Genomic DNA, 16,590 nt, shown 5'->3' with positions numbered 1-16,590 from the left:
ATACTCATTTTGCAGTTCCCTAGCACTACATCCAATGAGCATCACGATTAATGAACCATCAACACTTCTTTCCTTCTATATACCACCATAATGTTTTATCACATTGTTATCTAAACTTTGGTTAGTCATTTTCATAGGACGCATTACCGTGATAGATTTATATAAAGATAACTTATCCTTTGCCAGTCCCAATATATACATTTTGGAATACTTATAATAACATTATTGATTAATTTCCTCCAATTAACGATGGCCATTATGGGTGTCCATTGCAGGTGCATGCTCCCTCGCCCCATGGGGGGCGCATACAGTGTGGCTCTTTGCAAGTCCCTTGGGGTCAGCTCCTCTTCTGCGGGGGGGTGGTGGTGGCCCTCAAGCCCTTCGGTTCTTCTAACGGTCTCTCCTATCCTGGATTACACAACATCTATTCCACTATTAAGCGGTAAGAACATGCCATCATAGTTCATTTAATATGATGAAGGATGTTATATTTTTCCAATTCTGAACATATGCAATATATTTTTTAGATCTATTTTTTCCCCCTGAAGAGACCGCATCTAGGTCAAAACGCGCCGGGGCTCGTATATTTTATAACATGATGGAATATAATGATGTGTACCATGTGTTTTTTATTGCGGAATGTTGATAAATGTAATGATGTGTACTTGTATGTTTTTAATTGTACTGTGGAATATGAATTGTGTTATTGGATCAGATCCAGTACCCTATGCAATTAATTAAGCCATGTCATTAGACTGTGATTTCCAATAAAATATTTGTCTACATTTAATAGACCACTTTTTTCGATTTTTGCATATTGCTGTTTTTACCCAATTCAAAATCACCAAGAACTCTTGTCCCATCACCTGCTAGGAAAGTGTCTGAGGAGGGACCCCACACAGGCCAGCAGTTACTCCCTATGGCACCTTCCCACAGTTTCACATTGCCCCCTGTTCTTGCACAAACGCTTTTTTCCACACCAGTTTTTACCATTTCTGTTACCACTGGTATTTTCGATACCTCTGCCTTGTCTAACGGGGCTCCAGCGTGCCTCTCATACACAACCTTTTGTATGAAGCAATCCAGCACACTGTGAGACAACTTTCCACATTAATACAAAACATTGCATTAAACGATTCCACCATTTGTGATTTCTACACAGTACAGCCTGCAATATCCAGCCCCAATCGGCAGTATCCTGTGGTACAAGTTCTCCAAACTCACGAGAGGATGGCAGGATATACACTGGCTGTACATTCCATGATTTCCTTAAGCATGACTGTCACAAAATACACATTTTTTCCCTTTATGCACTGTGGACAATTTTTGCTGTGCGTTTTTCACTTGCTGGGACCTTTAGTCATGAGAAGACTAGAATCTGCGACAACCTGTGCACCTTGGCCTATAGGCTGTTCTGCAGACACCTCTCCTGGCATCCACTAAACCATAGCGTCCACTAAACCTTTACTCACAGAAGCTTCTTCCAGCATTGCTTTTAGTCTTTTGGCCAAATCATCCCAGTAGGTATTGCTCTGTTGGACTACATCGTCTCAATGAGACCTAGACAGACCAAGAGTCTCAACAGCATCTGAAACACTGCTCTTGTCAGTTTTGCACTTCTCAACATTAAACACATCAATTTGTTTTAACTTGCCTTATGGCAACACATTTTCAACCACACCATGTTGCTGTACCCCACCCTCACCAGCATGAGCAGATGGAGTTTCATTCCAGACATCAAGCTTTTTCACTTTCACACTTGCCTTCCCACTGAACAGAGCACCGCAGCAAGGCAAGTCCTTTTTAGCACAAACAGGGGATCTTACATTGGGGGTCACTTCCACTCCCGTGGTTACAGTCACATAGTCCTTCTCACCCAGTCTGCAGACTTGAAATCACAACCGTTGCTACGGGCAACCGCACTCCTCTTGAACTTCCGGTCAGCCTGTTGCGTTCTCCTGCTGTATTTCCCCATGCGGTCACAGGACTCGGGCCTCCCTGCCCTTTTTGTGGGAATAGTGAGTCATCTCTTCATAGGAGCCCCACCACCCAGACGACACTTCACTGGTTGCTATGAGAGATTGCACTCTCCCTGCAGAGCTTCTCCAGCCCTTTCCAACTGGCTGTAATGGTTCCTTTTGAGCCCACCAGCCAGGACTCTCATCAGGATCATTCCACCATAGGTCTCACGATCAACCTTGACTTTGTTGCTATGTGCAACAACATGCATCTTTGCAGCAACAGATGCACAGTTCCTTCAGAAAAAAATTCTGGTGTACTGTCTCCTTAAAGCTAAGACACAGCACCCATCACTTTGCTTCACACAGCAACAGCAATAAATACAGTCTCTTGACACTCACTGTTTCCGGCATGCGAGGATCTGGACCAGCGCTATCCGTGCCCAACGCCAATTTCTCCACAAATTGTAAGATGTTGGGGTCATTAAGCTCTAGTGGTGCATACAAGTTATAGAAATCATGTCAGTCCCCACTGCATTTTCAAGGGCATGGCAACCCATTTTTATTTAAGGTTGAATATATTTTTTTTAACCATTTTTTAAAGAAAAGCAGTTGGGGGTACAGAATAAAGAAAAACAGGTGGTATATATGGTAGTGGTTGAAAGCCACCGCCACACTTATGCCCCGTACACACAAAAGGATTTCCAACAGAAAATGTTTGATAGGAGCTTGTTGTCGGAAATTCCGACCATGTGTAGGCTCCATCAGACATTTTCCAAATGGGATTATGAGGGAATAACACACACCTGGCCATGGAACAGCTGAGTAGCCAATTGTCCCATTACTTTTGATCCCTTAAAAAGTGGGAGGCACATATACAAACTGTTGTAATTCCTACACCATTCACCTGATTTGGATGTAAATACCCTCAAATTAAAGCTGAAAGTCTACAGTTAAAGCACATCTTGTTCATTTCATTTCAAATCCATTGTGGTGGTGTATAGAGCCAAAAAGATTAGAATTGTGTCGCTGTCCCAATATTTATGGACCTGACTGTACATTCAGTGTGACTGTAGATGTTTTACACAACATGGATGGGCTCAGGTGGTTAACAGGCCGTTCGCCAGTGTGAGGTCATCAAGACATCTGGACCATCCACACTGGTGGTGTTCCGGCCGTTAATTCTAGGGTGCTGTTCAGCTCATCCACTAGTGATTCTTTTCAATAGTCTATCCAATGTAGAATAATGCACCCAGACATACCACATTTTCTTGTGTTTATCCCAGCCATCTCCCTCTTTGGCACGCATCTCCTCCATTAACAATCTAATTGAGAATGGAGATCCATTCAGATTTCCAATATTTCATGATCAGCTGTCAGGCTGCCGATGGAAAAAACCGACGGAGATTGGTTTTCTGGGATTTGATTGATCCCGGTAGTATCGACAATAGGGCTATTTAGGGGGAGGGCCATGAAGATATCATACATTTTATTATAAATCGCAAATATACCTTTCCAGAAGGGGTTTTGTTGGATAAGTGAAAGAGTGTGGGTGGATAGGGATATGTTTAGGGCTTCCATTTTAGTCATGTTCTATGTTAAAAATTTCTGTGGGAGCCGAATCAAGCTAATTCATGGAGCAGCTTTGTCTGGTTCCGTTTTTATTCGGGAATGCCGCTGAGTGTTCACTGTTTGCCGTAACTTTCGCTAATGGGTTGGAATAGAGGGACATTATTTTCGCTAAGGAGGAGCTGATGCATATAACAATTCTGTGAAAAGAGTATATAGCATTGAACATACATTAACCCCAATACAGAAGAAGATATAGGGGAAAAGGGGCATAGATGGGAAACCATCAAGACTCTCTACTCACTTTGCAAACTCATCATGTCACTGGATTACCAAGAGGCCAGGGAGCATCACCGATGCCTTCACTGGGAGCTGAGGTAGGAGGATCCCCCCAGGACAGAGCACGACCAAAACCTCCCCACCAGGACAGGGAAATCCCCGCTGCTGCAGCTGATGATGTCAAAAGCAGACTCCAAACTGTCTAAAAAATGTAAGTATATGGTAAAATACCCATCTATGTGTTAGTAAATAAATAATATAAAAAAATGGCCTCTTGGTAATCTCCATTGACATGATGAGTTTGCAAAGTGAGTAGAGAGTCTTGATGGTTTCCCGTCTATGCCCCTTTTCCCCTATACCTCCTTCTGCTATTGGGGTTAATATATGTTCAATGCTATATACTCTTTTCACAGAATTGTTATATGCATCAGCTCCTGATGAGGCGGTATTCCCCAGAAACGCGTAGCGCTTACAAAGATGCACACCCTAATAACGTTACCTGTGAGGACATTCATTCCTTTTTAAAGTTTTATATGAATTTGCACATGGAGCAACAACGGGAATGTTATTCTATATTTGTCTACAATTTTTGTTTAATGATTTTATGTTTTTGAGTTTTTGTAAACATTATCTGATTGTAACATCAATTTTTCGCTATATGATGTCTTTTTTTTGGTTGATAAACAAATGATCGTTTCTACATCCAGCTCCTATTTGTGCCTCACCTAAAGTCCCAAATTGCCCCCTCCTTTATAAGCGTTAGATTGAGAAACAGCCAGCTGACCCTGTCAAATGCTTTTTCTGCGTCGCATGCTAACAGGCATGTGGGGATGTGTTTACGTTGTGCGTAGGTGATCAAATGGTGAGTCTTCGTGGTGTTATCTCTGGCCTCGCGGCCTGGGACAAAGCCTACCTGGTCACTATGTATTAAGTCGGGTAGTATGGGGCCGAGACGGTTCGCGATTATTTTAGAGAACAGTTTGAGGTCTACATTAAGTAGGAAGATGGGTCTGTAATTACCACAATTAGCTTGGTCCTTTCCTGATTTGGGGATTACCACTATTTGGGCCTGTAATTTATGGGTGGATAAGGGGTGGGAGTCATCTACTTCCTCAAAGGCTCGTGCCATGAACGGGGCTACTTGCTGGGCAAAATGTCTTATAAAAGCGTGGCGTTTAGTCGTCTGGTCCGGGGCTTTTACCGTTTTTGAGGTTTTTAATGGCGAGTAAATATTCATGTGGTGATGGGTGCTTCAAGGTCCTTTATAGCGGCCGTAGGGATTGTGGGGAGGGCTGTTTCTAGGACGTATGCCAACATGTCAGTGTCCTCTGCTCTGGGAGGTGTGTACGGTGTCGAGGTGGAGGGTTGATTGTATAGTGAAGAGTAATAGCTCTGGAATTCGGTGACTATTTCCGAGTTCTTATATAATTTACAGTTAGGGTGTGCCAGTATGTGTGGGATGGTCTGTCTACGTTGTCTAGGGTGGAGGGTTTGCGCCAGGTGTCTGCCACATTTGTTAGCCTGGGCGTAATGTAAGTGTCTTCCCTTGTCACGGGCCACCAAAGAGCTTTCCGTTATAAGGCGAAGTAGGTCCCGCCGTGCGTTCTACCAGAGTTTTAGGGTCGAGAGTGTGTTTGTGAGTTGCTTCAAGTGAGGCAATCAGGGCAAAAAGATGCTTAATGTTTGCGGTGCGGGCCTTTTTTAACTAAGAGCCATGCTGTATAAATATTCCTCTCAGAACACACTTTAGTGTTTCCCTCTTGTTCATGTTTGAGGCCTCATCTGTGGCATGGGTGTGTGTAAAGTCCTTAATTGCTGCAGAGATCGCTGTCGTGCAAGCCAGGTCAGATAGTAGGTTGTCGTTTAATCACCATGTGCGACGTGGGGGGGGGGTCTGGGTAGTCTCATAGCTCCCAACTGTCCCTGATTCGAAGGGACTGTCCCTGATTTGGAGCAATGTCCCTCTGTCCCTCTTTCCTCCTCATTTGTCCCTCATTTTGGTCTGATCTATATAGTTGTATATAAAGTGCACTTTTTATTTTTCAAAAAGTATTTCCCAGTGCTAAACCTTTTATCCAATTTCTAAATTGCTGCATTTGTACATTTTAAAATCCAGTATAAAGGAACAGTAGTGGTAAAAAAAAGTCCTTGTGGATTTAATTAACCTTTTTTTGGTTAATTCTCCTTTAAGGGGGTGTGGCAGGGGGCGTGTCCTGTGCCTACATACATTTGTTAGTAGTTGTCCCTCATTCCCATCTCAAAATGTTGGGAGGTATGTAGTCTACATAGTGTGAGGTGTACCGGGGCATGGTCCCACCAAAGTCTGATCCCTATACGGCACTCCGGGTCAAAGTCAAGCAGTGATTGGGATAGTAGGATGTAATCTATTCTGCTGTATGACCCGTGTGCTGAGGAGAAAAACGTGCAGTCTCTACCAGAGGGGTTAAGTATTCTCCAAGTATCCACCAAGTAAAAGTTGGGTATGGAGCGTATTTTAGTTAAGGTGGACGGTGTTATGTGGGACTTACCGGTAGAGGAGTCCAGTCTCGGCACAATTGGGGCATTCAGGTCGCCACCCACTATCAGATTAATGGTTCCGAATGCATCTAGGCACGCTGCCACAGAGGATAGAAATGCAAGTTGATCCCGGTTAGGGAGATAAACGTTAGCCAACGTGAAAATCGTTTGCATATGTTTCATTTTCAAAAATATATAGCGCCCTAAAGGGTCAATATACGAGTCTAGGATCTCTGGGGTGAAAGAGTCTTGGAAGGCTATTGATACACCCTTCGACTTAACAGTCGGGTTTGTACTGTGATACCAGGTGGTGAAGTATTTATTTGGGAGAGAAGGTATGGAATCTTATCGAAAGTGAGTTTCTTGGAGCAAGAGTATCTGGGTGTGGACTCTGTGGAAGTGGTATAGTAGCTGTCTGCGTTTCTCTGGGGTGTTGAATCCTCTGCAATTAAGCAAGGACATTTGAAGGGCTAAGGTGGATGCCATGGTTTAGGGAGTATGTGATGGTAGGCCATGAGAGGGAGACGACTACTGTATATCGGGTTAGGTGAATGTAGTATATCAGGTAAGGAGGGAGAGAGGGAGCAAAAAGAAAAAAAGAGATGTTCCCAGCGCCGATGGTGTAGACCCACATCTGGGACCATCTTCTGCTCAGACAGGCAGGTGAGGAAACATTGCAGAGTTGTCCAGTTTGTCTGTAGTCTGAGGGCTGAGCTCTGAGAGAAGGGAGAACAGTGCCCTCTAGTGACCGTGGGGGGAAAACAACCACGGTCCCCAGAGAAAGGCCTAACTAAATCTAGCATTGAGAACAGAACCAATAAAGACTCTGTGGTTCCTAATGTGGGGAACGTGGCGGCACACGCGGGGGGGCCCCCTTCTCCGGCCAAAGGGTAATGTAAACAGATGAAACAAAATGTACATGTCAACATATATTTCTATGGAGACCCCCGGTGCCCCCAAAGAGGCCCCAAGGGGTGTCCCGGGTGGACCATGGTCTCCCTCGTCCACTTGTGTGAGTACAGATAAAAAGTTATAATAAAGTAAAAATAGTAATAATGAAGTAAAATAGAAGTGAAACATGAACAGTTTCCGTCTGGGTCTAGTGCAGTGCTGCATCAGACACAACGGTTGTCTCGGCAGCACACTTGGCTCGTCCCAGGGGACCCTGTCTAACTGAGGGCAGGCAACCATATGGGGGTTGCTAACACAAACACACAGGTTTCCTGTGTGTCAGGAGAAAATAGTGAGGCAGCCCCACCAGCCGTCGGGGTAATTATGGAGTTCATCCAGCTGGGGATTTGGAGGTGGTGGAGCGGGAGCGCTTCTGCTTCGTGAAGGTAGTCCATCCAGTTGAAAGTGGTAGGTCAGGTGTCGCCGCTTGCAGGGGCCAGTCAGGGAAGGTCCGAAGGTCCCCAGAAAGTTAGCCAGTTCCCCAAGCGTGCAAAAGGTTGCTGTCTTGCCTTCGTGGGAGACCGTGAGCTGGAAGGGGAATCCCCACGGGTACTTGATCGTTTTTGATTCCTAAGTCCTTTGGTTCGATTGTTTCTGGGAGGCCGCGAATCCGTATATTATTGCGTTTGCTCCTGTTCTCTTGGTCATCAAGACCATAGCACAATTACTGGATATGTACAGTGTGCTTGTGGAAGATCTCCTCATATTCTGTGAGTTTTGAAACTGAGCTCTCCACAGTGTGCTCTATATCCTCTATGCGGTGGCCAATGTACCTGCGCAGGTCGGTCAGCTCCTGCTTGTATGATCTCTCCAGTCTGCTAATGTATTCAATGTCATTTTTTATGGGGAGTGCTTTGATATAAGCTTCCATATCCCATCCATCTCTGGAACTGTGAGGGACGGATGAGGGGCTGTCAGGATGAGTGTTGGGAGCCATGTTCTGAGCCCTGTGGGGAATGCTGTGTCTGTCAGGAGTATCTGTGAGACAGCCTTTGCTGTGGCTGCACGTGTCGCCGCCAACTTGGAAGCTGAGGCTGCCTTGCCGCCTGGGCTGAGTTTCTGCAGAAATTTGCAGATTTCTCCCTTTTTTTGCGCTCCAGTGGGACGGGGAGCTGTGCTGGAGCCTCTCCTGTTCATGAGGCGAGGTTTGTGCTGAGGATGCCGCCGGATTTGCAGTGATTAATGCAGCCGGAGCGGGAGCTCAGAGGAAACGCGTCCTACTCCTTCATCTGCCAAGCCACGCCCCCCAGCCCATTTTTATTTAAACAAAACAAACTTCACAGAAAGTCTTCCCTCGCAGGGGGTTCCACCATCATTGTATAAAAGAAAATTTCAGCCTCCAGGCTCACAGACACATGAGGGTTTGGTCGGCAGCCATCTTAAGGCAATCCATCCTGAGCAATCCACTTTCTATTTCTGAGGGTAACTAATAGTGTATTATTCTCAAGATAATTTTTGATCAATTAATAGGCCAATTGCAGTCATTTTTGCTGGGTAATTTGATATTTCCCTCTGGATAACATAACTTCTAGAGTTAGATCATTGTTTCTTTTACATTATTTTTTCTTTTGCCGTATTGGCACATCCCACAGACAGGTTTAAGCCTTTATTTCTTCTGCAGGAGGAAAATGGTTGTAATCTGTCAAACGGAGATTGTCTGACAAGTTTAGTTATATATGGTCTTACTGTCTACAAGGGGAAATTAATTATTTGATTTAATTTAATATATACCCAAGCTTTAGCGGGGTACCTTTTTTAGGTAATTTGTTGTGAAGATAATTTCAGTGCCTGTGTCACCCTCTTAATCTGACTGTTAATGGTGTTTCTTAAGTGACTTCTTGTAAAATAAATCTTAATTTATTTTTTCTAGTTGCATAGTTCATACTTTCATATAATTTTATTGTGCTTAATAGCTGAATAGGGTAGCGAATCTCATGAATAATTCAATTAATAATTCAAACATCCTGACATTTCCTTGTTGGCTTCATGTCAGCCTCTATCTTTGCTGTCTGGTGGGCATCACTGTCACATTAGGCCTCTGGTTCCAGATTTTGGGTAAATGAGATAGGGATTTTACATTTTTAGATTCTCTCCTTTCCCCCTTCCTGCAGGTCAGATCATCTCTGGATTGGTGGCTAAATCTAGACAATCTCTCACTGGAGATGCCTGGATCCAGTACTGGTCTATAGAGATGAAAGCAGCACAATTTGGGGTGCAGTTCTACAGAAGGAATCGTTCCAGGGGAAGTGAGAGCAAACTATGGCTTCCAGCTCTTCAAACTTCTGAGAGCTAAGGCTATTCTAGAAGCTTGTACCATTAGGTAAAAAAAGACCATTTAACAGATAATGTCAGTCGTCAGGGTGGGCACAAAGAGCACTCCCTAAATGCACCTCTTTTCCCAGGGTTTGCAAGTGGGCACAAGGAAATCTCCTTTTCCAAGCGCAGTTTACAGTCAAAACAGACCACCTTAGCAGCCATCAGCTGAATCCAGAGGGTAGTGCTCTTCAGTTGACAAAGATGTGGGGCTGCCCTTTCTGGGATCTGTTTGCTGCCAGGTACATCAAGCAAGATGAATACTTCTCTTTGCATTTGCAGAATTGCCGGAAGCATTAGGCTCTCTCCTACCCATGGAGTTGAGAACTAAATTATGTCCTCCCACCCTCGCCACCCTTCCTTGGGTAGTAGAAATAAATCCAGGTAGAAGGAGCATACCAGATCCCAATGGCTCCTGTATGGCTTCTGAAATATCTGTTGGTGACAAAACTTTTGATTCTCCCTCTAATCTTGGATTTTCTTCACCAGGGCTTAGTGTTTCATCCATGTCTGGAAACCCTACACCTTAATGTCTGGCTTTTGAAGGGGACTTCCTTGGAGACAGAGGACTCCGATCCAGTAATAACTAGAATTCTGGATTTCTTAGGAGCCAGCCTGGACTAAGACCATCCGCATTATGTGATGTTAAGTGATGAAGTCATGTTTTTTTTTTTTTACAACAAACATTTTATACTTACCTGCTCTGTGCCGTGGTTTTTAAAGGAGGTACCACGCTTGCGCTCCTGCCAGGTGCCCCCACAGCAAAAGGCTTGCTGTGAGGGCACCCAAACAAGCGAACTCTAGAGCAGCGGCTCTGTGTATCCATTTTCACACGGAGTCGTGTCTTGGCCCCGCCCCCTCCTTCTCCTGATTGGCTCACTGGCCGTGATGAACAGCAGCGGGAGCCATTAGCTCCTGCTGCTGCCAAAAGCCAATCAACCAAGGCTCTCGTGGACATCGCTGGATCGAGAGGGGGTTCAGGTAAATATTAGGGGGCTGCTGCTCACAGAAGGTTTTTTACCTTCATGCGTAGAATGCATAAAGGTAAAAAAACCTTGTGCCTTTACAACCACTTTAAGAGTATACTGTAGGTCACAGCATTGAAGTAATACTAAAGCTTTGTTTTTGTTTTTTTCTAAAATAACAAACATGTTATACTTACCTGCTCTGTGCAATGGTTTTGCACAGAGGAGCCCTGATCCTCCTCTTCTCGGGTCCCACACTGGGGCTCCTCCCTCCTGCTGGGTACCCCCACAGCAAGCAGCTTGCTGTGGGGTCACCCAAGCAAGTACACTCCCAAGCCACGGCTCTGTGTCCATTCACACACAGAGCTGTGGCTCGACCCCGCCCCCTTTATCTCCTGATTGGCTCAATGGCTGTGATTGACAAGGGTCTCGTGGACATCACTGGATCAAGGTGGCGCTCAGGTAGGTATTTGGGGGGGCTGGAGTGCTGCTGCACACAGAAGGGTTTTACCTTAATGCATAGTAAAAAACCTTGTGCCTTTACAACCACTTTAAGCTCCTTTTTAGTGATAGATTGGCGGTACCTGCATAGATCCTAACATTTCTGAAACCAGCGAATACTTTTTCCATTATTTTGTTCAGCTTGCCCTCCTTGGTAAGCAGATGAAAATCTGATTGTGTGTGGCTAACTTTAGTCCAGTGACATGTTTTAAAGACATTGGCTTTCATGAATAACCCCTATTTTTTTCTTATTTCCATGGTAAGCAAAAAGTGCTGAGCTTCCAAAGCAGCCATTTTTTTTCATCACGAAGAGAGCAGTTACAGAAAAAACAATCAAAGTGGGAGTGCTGAAGAGATGTTAGTGTTTTTTATGGTGTTCAGCAGGCACACCCTTTACCCTTTCTCTGTTAGAACAGTTTTTGCATTTTTGCACATGCGTTTTAAAATGTACATTTTATGCCTGAAGAATATTTAAAACTTTTTATTTTCAATGCAGACCCTGGCGAATAAAATGGTTTTTGTCACACAATATTTGCACAAGTGTTTATTAAATGTATATTTTAAGTGAAAAATACATTAAAGTTGATTTAGGGCTTACAAACATAATATATTAACAAAATTCTTGGTAAAATTTTAAAGATAGGGTTGCATCAAGTAAATAGATACCAAGCCTTAAAATTGTGTGTGTCCTATTCAAATATATACACACTTTAAAAGCCTTTACAGTATTACTGATCAAATTTCTTTATATGGTGGGCCTCAAATGCGGTCTTTGACATTAAAATAAGGGGCGCACTGAAGATATGAGACAAAAACAAATGAGATGGTAAAAGACTGACACGCAGTTGCCAACATTCCACAAAAATTTTTAAGGACACTTTTTTTTGCAGAAAGCCAGCGTAGGCAAAACATTATGTTGTTTAGGGGCGTGGCATCCTTTTAAAAGTAAATTGCTGTGAAAATGGGCATGGCTTCAATTATGCTATATTGTGGGTGTGGCTTAAGGGGGTGTGGTTAAATTGTCTTTACCTTTTAAAGTCCTTCTTTACCATCAGAGTCCTCCTTTACCATCAGAGCAGTCTCACCAGTGCAATATGATGAGAGCTTTCGCACCAGTGCAGTGTGATGAGAGCAGTCTCACCAGTGCAATGTGATCTGAGCGGTCTCACCAGTGCAATGTGATCTGAGCGGTCTCACCAGTGCAATGTGATCAGAGCTTTCTCACCAGTGTAGTATGATCAGAGCTTTCTCACCAGTGCAGTGTGATCAGAGCTTTGTCACCAGTGTAGTATGATCAGAGCTTTCTCACCAGTGCAATGTGATCAGACCAGTCTGATTGGCTAGCTGACTGACAGCGGTGGCAGCCAATCAGGAGGGAGAATCTTGAATTGCTGAAGCACTCGTGGACTGAGAGGGACCTCTGGTAAGTATTGGCGGGCTGCTGCACACAAAGTTTTTATCTTATCTTATGCATAGAAGCCAGTAAGATAAAAAAAAAAACCTTATGCCTTTACCACCACTTTAAAGTTTAAAAATATGAAGAATCCCACGCTGTTACTTCCTTAAACTTTGCATCACACATACACCCTGCCATGTGAACAGGAATTGTTGCTTTTTCATTTCAAGATTTGTAGGGTGTTAAGGGGATGTCCTCCCATCATTGTCTTCCCATCTTTTGTGGACTCTCAGTCCTTTTCAGCTTCCCCCTTCATGTCTGGCAGCCTGGAATCGAGGCGAGACATCCAGATGGTCTTCCTGGGTTAAATGTGGTGGTATCTTTTCCTTCCTCCCCATGGGTGTGCCCCTTTTGCTGGGTGTGGCTTCCATCTGGTTCCCCAGAAAACCGTTTCTGTTTCCGTCAGGAGATCCTTCTGTGAGTTTTTATTCTGGCCTAGTCTCTGTTGGACATCTTGTGGCAGGACCTTCACCCTGGGAAGGCTTTGGAGCTCTCCCCGTGAAAGGGTCAAGTGATCTGGTCCCTATGCTGGATTGACTGTGCCACTGTTGTTCTTAGAGGCAAGGCATTACCATTTGGCTCTCCTCATCTCTTGCATGGCAGGAAGTATTCACTGCTAGATGGCCTTGTGCTCCTCTGGACTGTCAGCAAGCAGAACATGTTGGGACTCAGCTTCAAGCATCCCTCGTGGGGGGGGTAGAGAAAGTTTTGAGGCTCTCATGGGACCAAATCACTGGGAAATGGGCTCTACTGAAAAAGATTTTACTGAAGGTGCATAGACAATTTCTAAAATACTTTTCAGCAGAGAAAATTGATACCAAATAAAATGTGGCGGCAACCCTGACTGACCTTTTGTTTTGGAAATTCTAGACTACTGGCTATCATGCTCCATGTTTGAAACTTTTTTTTATGTCATTGACAGTGCCACAGAACAGGTAACATCAAGAGTTTGGGGTAAATGATTAATTACTATGCGTGTTTAATCAAGATTTATGCAAGTGAAGGGAATGTTTTTTAGTAAGATAACTCATGCCTTTTCAAAAGGCAAGGTTTCCTACCTTCATGCATTGTATGCATAAAGGTAAAAATCCTTAAGTGTGCAGCTTCCTCCTCAGCCCCCCTAATACTTACCTAAGCCCAATCTTGATCCAGCAATGTGTACAGGAGCAGCGGCTCTCCTAGGTCACCCCCTACTTATTGGCTGAGATGCAGCATTTGCTCCTTCTGCTGTCAATCACACCCCTGAAGGGGGCCCAGGCGAGCCCCTTCCCAGAGACACCAAGCGGGGTTGAGCCGTGCTCTGTGTCTTATGGCTTGGGAACATGTTTTTTTTTAAGAGATCTTTTGGGTGGCCTTGCTGTAACTGATGAATAATTCTTTCACACTGAGGTGCTTTTCAGGCGTTTTAGCGCTAAATATAGCACCTGAAAAGCACCTCTCAAGCCACCCCAGTGTGAAAGTCCAAGTGCTTTCACACTGGGGTGGTGCGCTTGCAGGACAGGAAAAAAGTCCTGCAAGCAGTATCTTTGGGGTGGTGCGGGAGCGGTGTACACACTGCTCCCAAAACGCCCTGCCATTGAAATCAGTGGGCAACGCTGCCAAAGTGCTTCGGCAACAGTGCTTTTTGGGCACTTTTAACCTTTTGTTAACCCCTTCTTTGGAGTTAAAAGCACCCCGCTACCGCCCACACAGCGCCGGTAAAACACCGCTAAAATGGCGCTTAACCGCTAGCAAGGGGAGTTCAGTGTGAAAGTGGCCTTACATTTTTGAAAGTTCAGGTTATGGTATAGCTAGTGGTATTAGTCACATTACCAAATTTTCACATATTTTTCTGTGACGTTGACATTTAACTAAACTTATCCAAGTATTTTCATCCAGTAACATCTTTAACATTTCAGAAAAAGTTCAATTAAATGTACCGTAGTTATTTCATTGTCTGCATACATAACGTATCTCCTATGTGTTTGTTTCTACAGAGTTCCTACCTCCACTATCAAGTCAGTTCACCGCCTCCTGCCCTTGCTATGGCCCCAGCATCTGGAACTGTACCAAAAGGCCAAGCTCCAAATACTTTACCTTATCCTCTTAGTGTAAAGAAATATTCTAATTCATTTTCCTTGTACACAAATCTTTCTAACTCAGAAAGCAGCCAGGCTCCTCGTCCACTTTTACTCTTTCTTCCATGGCTGGGATCAAAGGCTAAATCTCATGAAAAGTATATCCAGCTCTACTTCAAGTTAGGCTTTGACGTATTCGTGGCAGAGAGCTCGGTGTCACATTTTCTGTGGCCTAGGACAGGACTTGAACATGCAAGACAGTTGTTGAATCTTTTGATGGAACAAGAGGACCTTTCTTCTCGCAGACTTTTTGTCCATGCTGTGTCCGTTGGAGGGTACCTGTTTGCACAGATGTTGGTGTGTTCATCCAAGGAACAACGAGAGCTGTTGGAAAGGGTTAATGGCCAAGTGTTTGACAGTCTTGTGATAGGCAGCACAGAAAGGATGGCAACAGGTAAGTTAGTTTTTTTTTTGTGCTGTACTCTCTAATCACATCTATTATCACGTGTTAGATTTTCATCTAAATAAAATGTATTTGCGTGCCTTTAAAACAGATTTTTTATGTCTTAAGTGTGATAAAGATAAACACCGATCAACCATAACTCTATGACCACCTAATATTGCGTAGGTCTCCCCTTTTGCCGCCAAAACACCCTGACCCATCGATGCAAAGACACCACTAGACTTCTTAAGGTATGCTGTGGTATTTGGCACCAAGCTGTCAGTAGCAGATCCTTTAAGACCTGTAAGTTGTGAGTTGGGGTCTCCATGGACGGACTTGTTTTTACAGCAAAACCTTCAGATGCTCGATTGGTCTGGAGAATTTGGAGGCCAAGTCAACACCTTGAACTCGTTGTGTTCCTCAAATGATTCTTGAACCATTTTTCCAGTGTGGCAGGGCGCATTACCCTGCTGAATGAGGCCACTGCCACCAGGCAATACCATTTCCATGATAGGGTGTACTTGGTCAGCAACAATGTTTAGGTAGGTGGTATATGTCAAGTAACATCACATGAATGACAGGACCCAAAGTTTCCCAGCAGAACATTGCTCAAAGCATCACACTGTCTCCACCACCTTGCCTTCTTCCCATACTTCATCCTGGTGCCATCTTTTTGCCAGGTAAGCAATGCACATGCATCTAAGTCATCCACATGATGTAAAAGAAAACATGATTTATCAGACCAGGCAAACTTAATCCATGCTCCATGGTCCAGTTCTTATGCTCACATGCAAATTGTAGGCGATCTTGGCTGCGGACACATGTCAGCATGGAAACCCTGACTGGTTGGCAGCTGTGCAGTTCTTTATACAGCAAACTGTGATGCCCATTTTTTCTGCTTTCAACACATCAACTTCAGGGACAACTTGCTGCCTGAGGCTCGCATAGGAACGCTATGCATCCCCATTCTCCAGTTCAGGGATGAATCTGTGCCTGAATTTGGCCCTGAAACGAAGCCGAAGACCGCAGCTGCCCTGGAGATATATGAATCGGCTCCATAGAGAGCCGGTCACATTCTCCTGCATCCAATTCGCATAGTTGTGAACCCAGCCTAATAAATCCCACTGACTTTCAGTTGCCATTGTAATGAGATTAATCATTGCTGTTCACTTAACCTGTCAGTGGTCATAAATTTATGGTGTATGAGCAGTGTAAATGTCCTAACTAGACATATCCCAGGGCTAGGAAAACAATGTAGTGTTTTTTAGGGTATTGTTTTAATGGATTTAATTGTTCTCTAGGTTTTTTTACCTAGCTTTTTTGCATAACCCACTAATTACACCAGTGAATAGTTTTAATGGTATTAAGAATTAATTAGGACATGTTTTAGGAGTCAATTACATTTTTGATACCTATAGGGGTTGATTTACTAAAGTCAAATAGAGTGTGTACTTTGTAAGTGCAGTTGTACTAATTTTCCTCAGAGCTTGGTGAATGTGGGGAAGCGCTGCTGATTTCCATCATCCAATCATGTGCAAGCAAGTCATTTTCCTTGCACCCGATTGGGTACTCTTTACAAAGT

General features: G+C 44.0%; 1 protein-coding gene across 5 annotated transcripts in view; it reads left to right on the top strand.

Moving 5' to 3' along the window:
• LOC141131716 (transmembrane protein 53-like) overlaps positions 1–16,590 on the top strand; it is a 141,803-nt gene that overhangs the window by 117,630 nt on the left and 7,583 nt on the right. For all 5 annotated transcript variants that reach the window (XM_073619303.1, XM_073619306.1, XM_073619304.1 and 2 more), the window contains exon 2: positions 14,486–15,020. In XM_073619303.1, the coding sequence (XP_073475404.1) occupies positions 14,486–15,020 (535 nt within the window). The remainder of the gene's footprint in view (positions 1–14,485; positions 15,021–16,590) is intronic.

The sequence above is a fragment of the Aquarana catesbeiana genome, linkage group LG03, assembly GCF_042186555.1.
Source record: "Aquarana catesbeiana isolate 2022-GZ linkage group LG03, ASM4218655v1, whole genome shotgun sequence".
Classification (NCBI taxonomy): Eukaryota; Metazoa; Chordata; class Amphibia; order Anura; family Ranidae; genus Aquarana; species Aquarana catesbeiana.
This window is presented reverse-complemented; position numbering and strand designations above follow the sequence as displayed.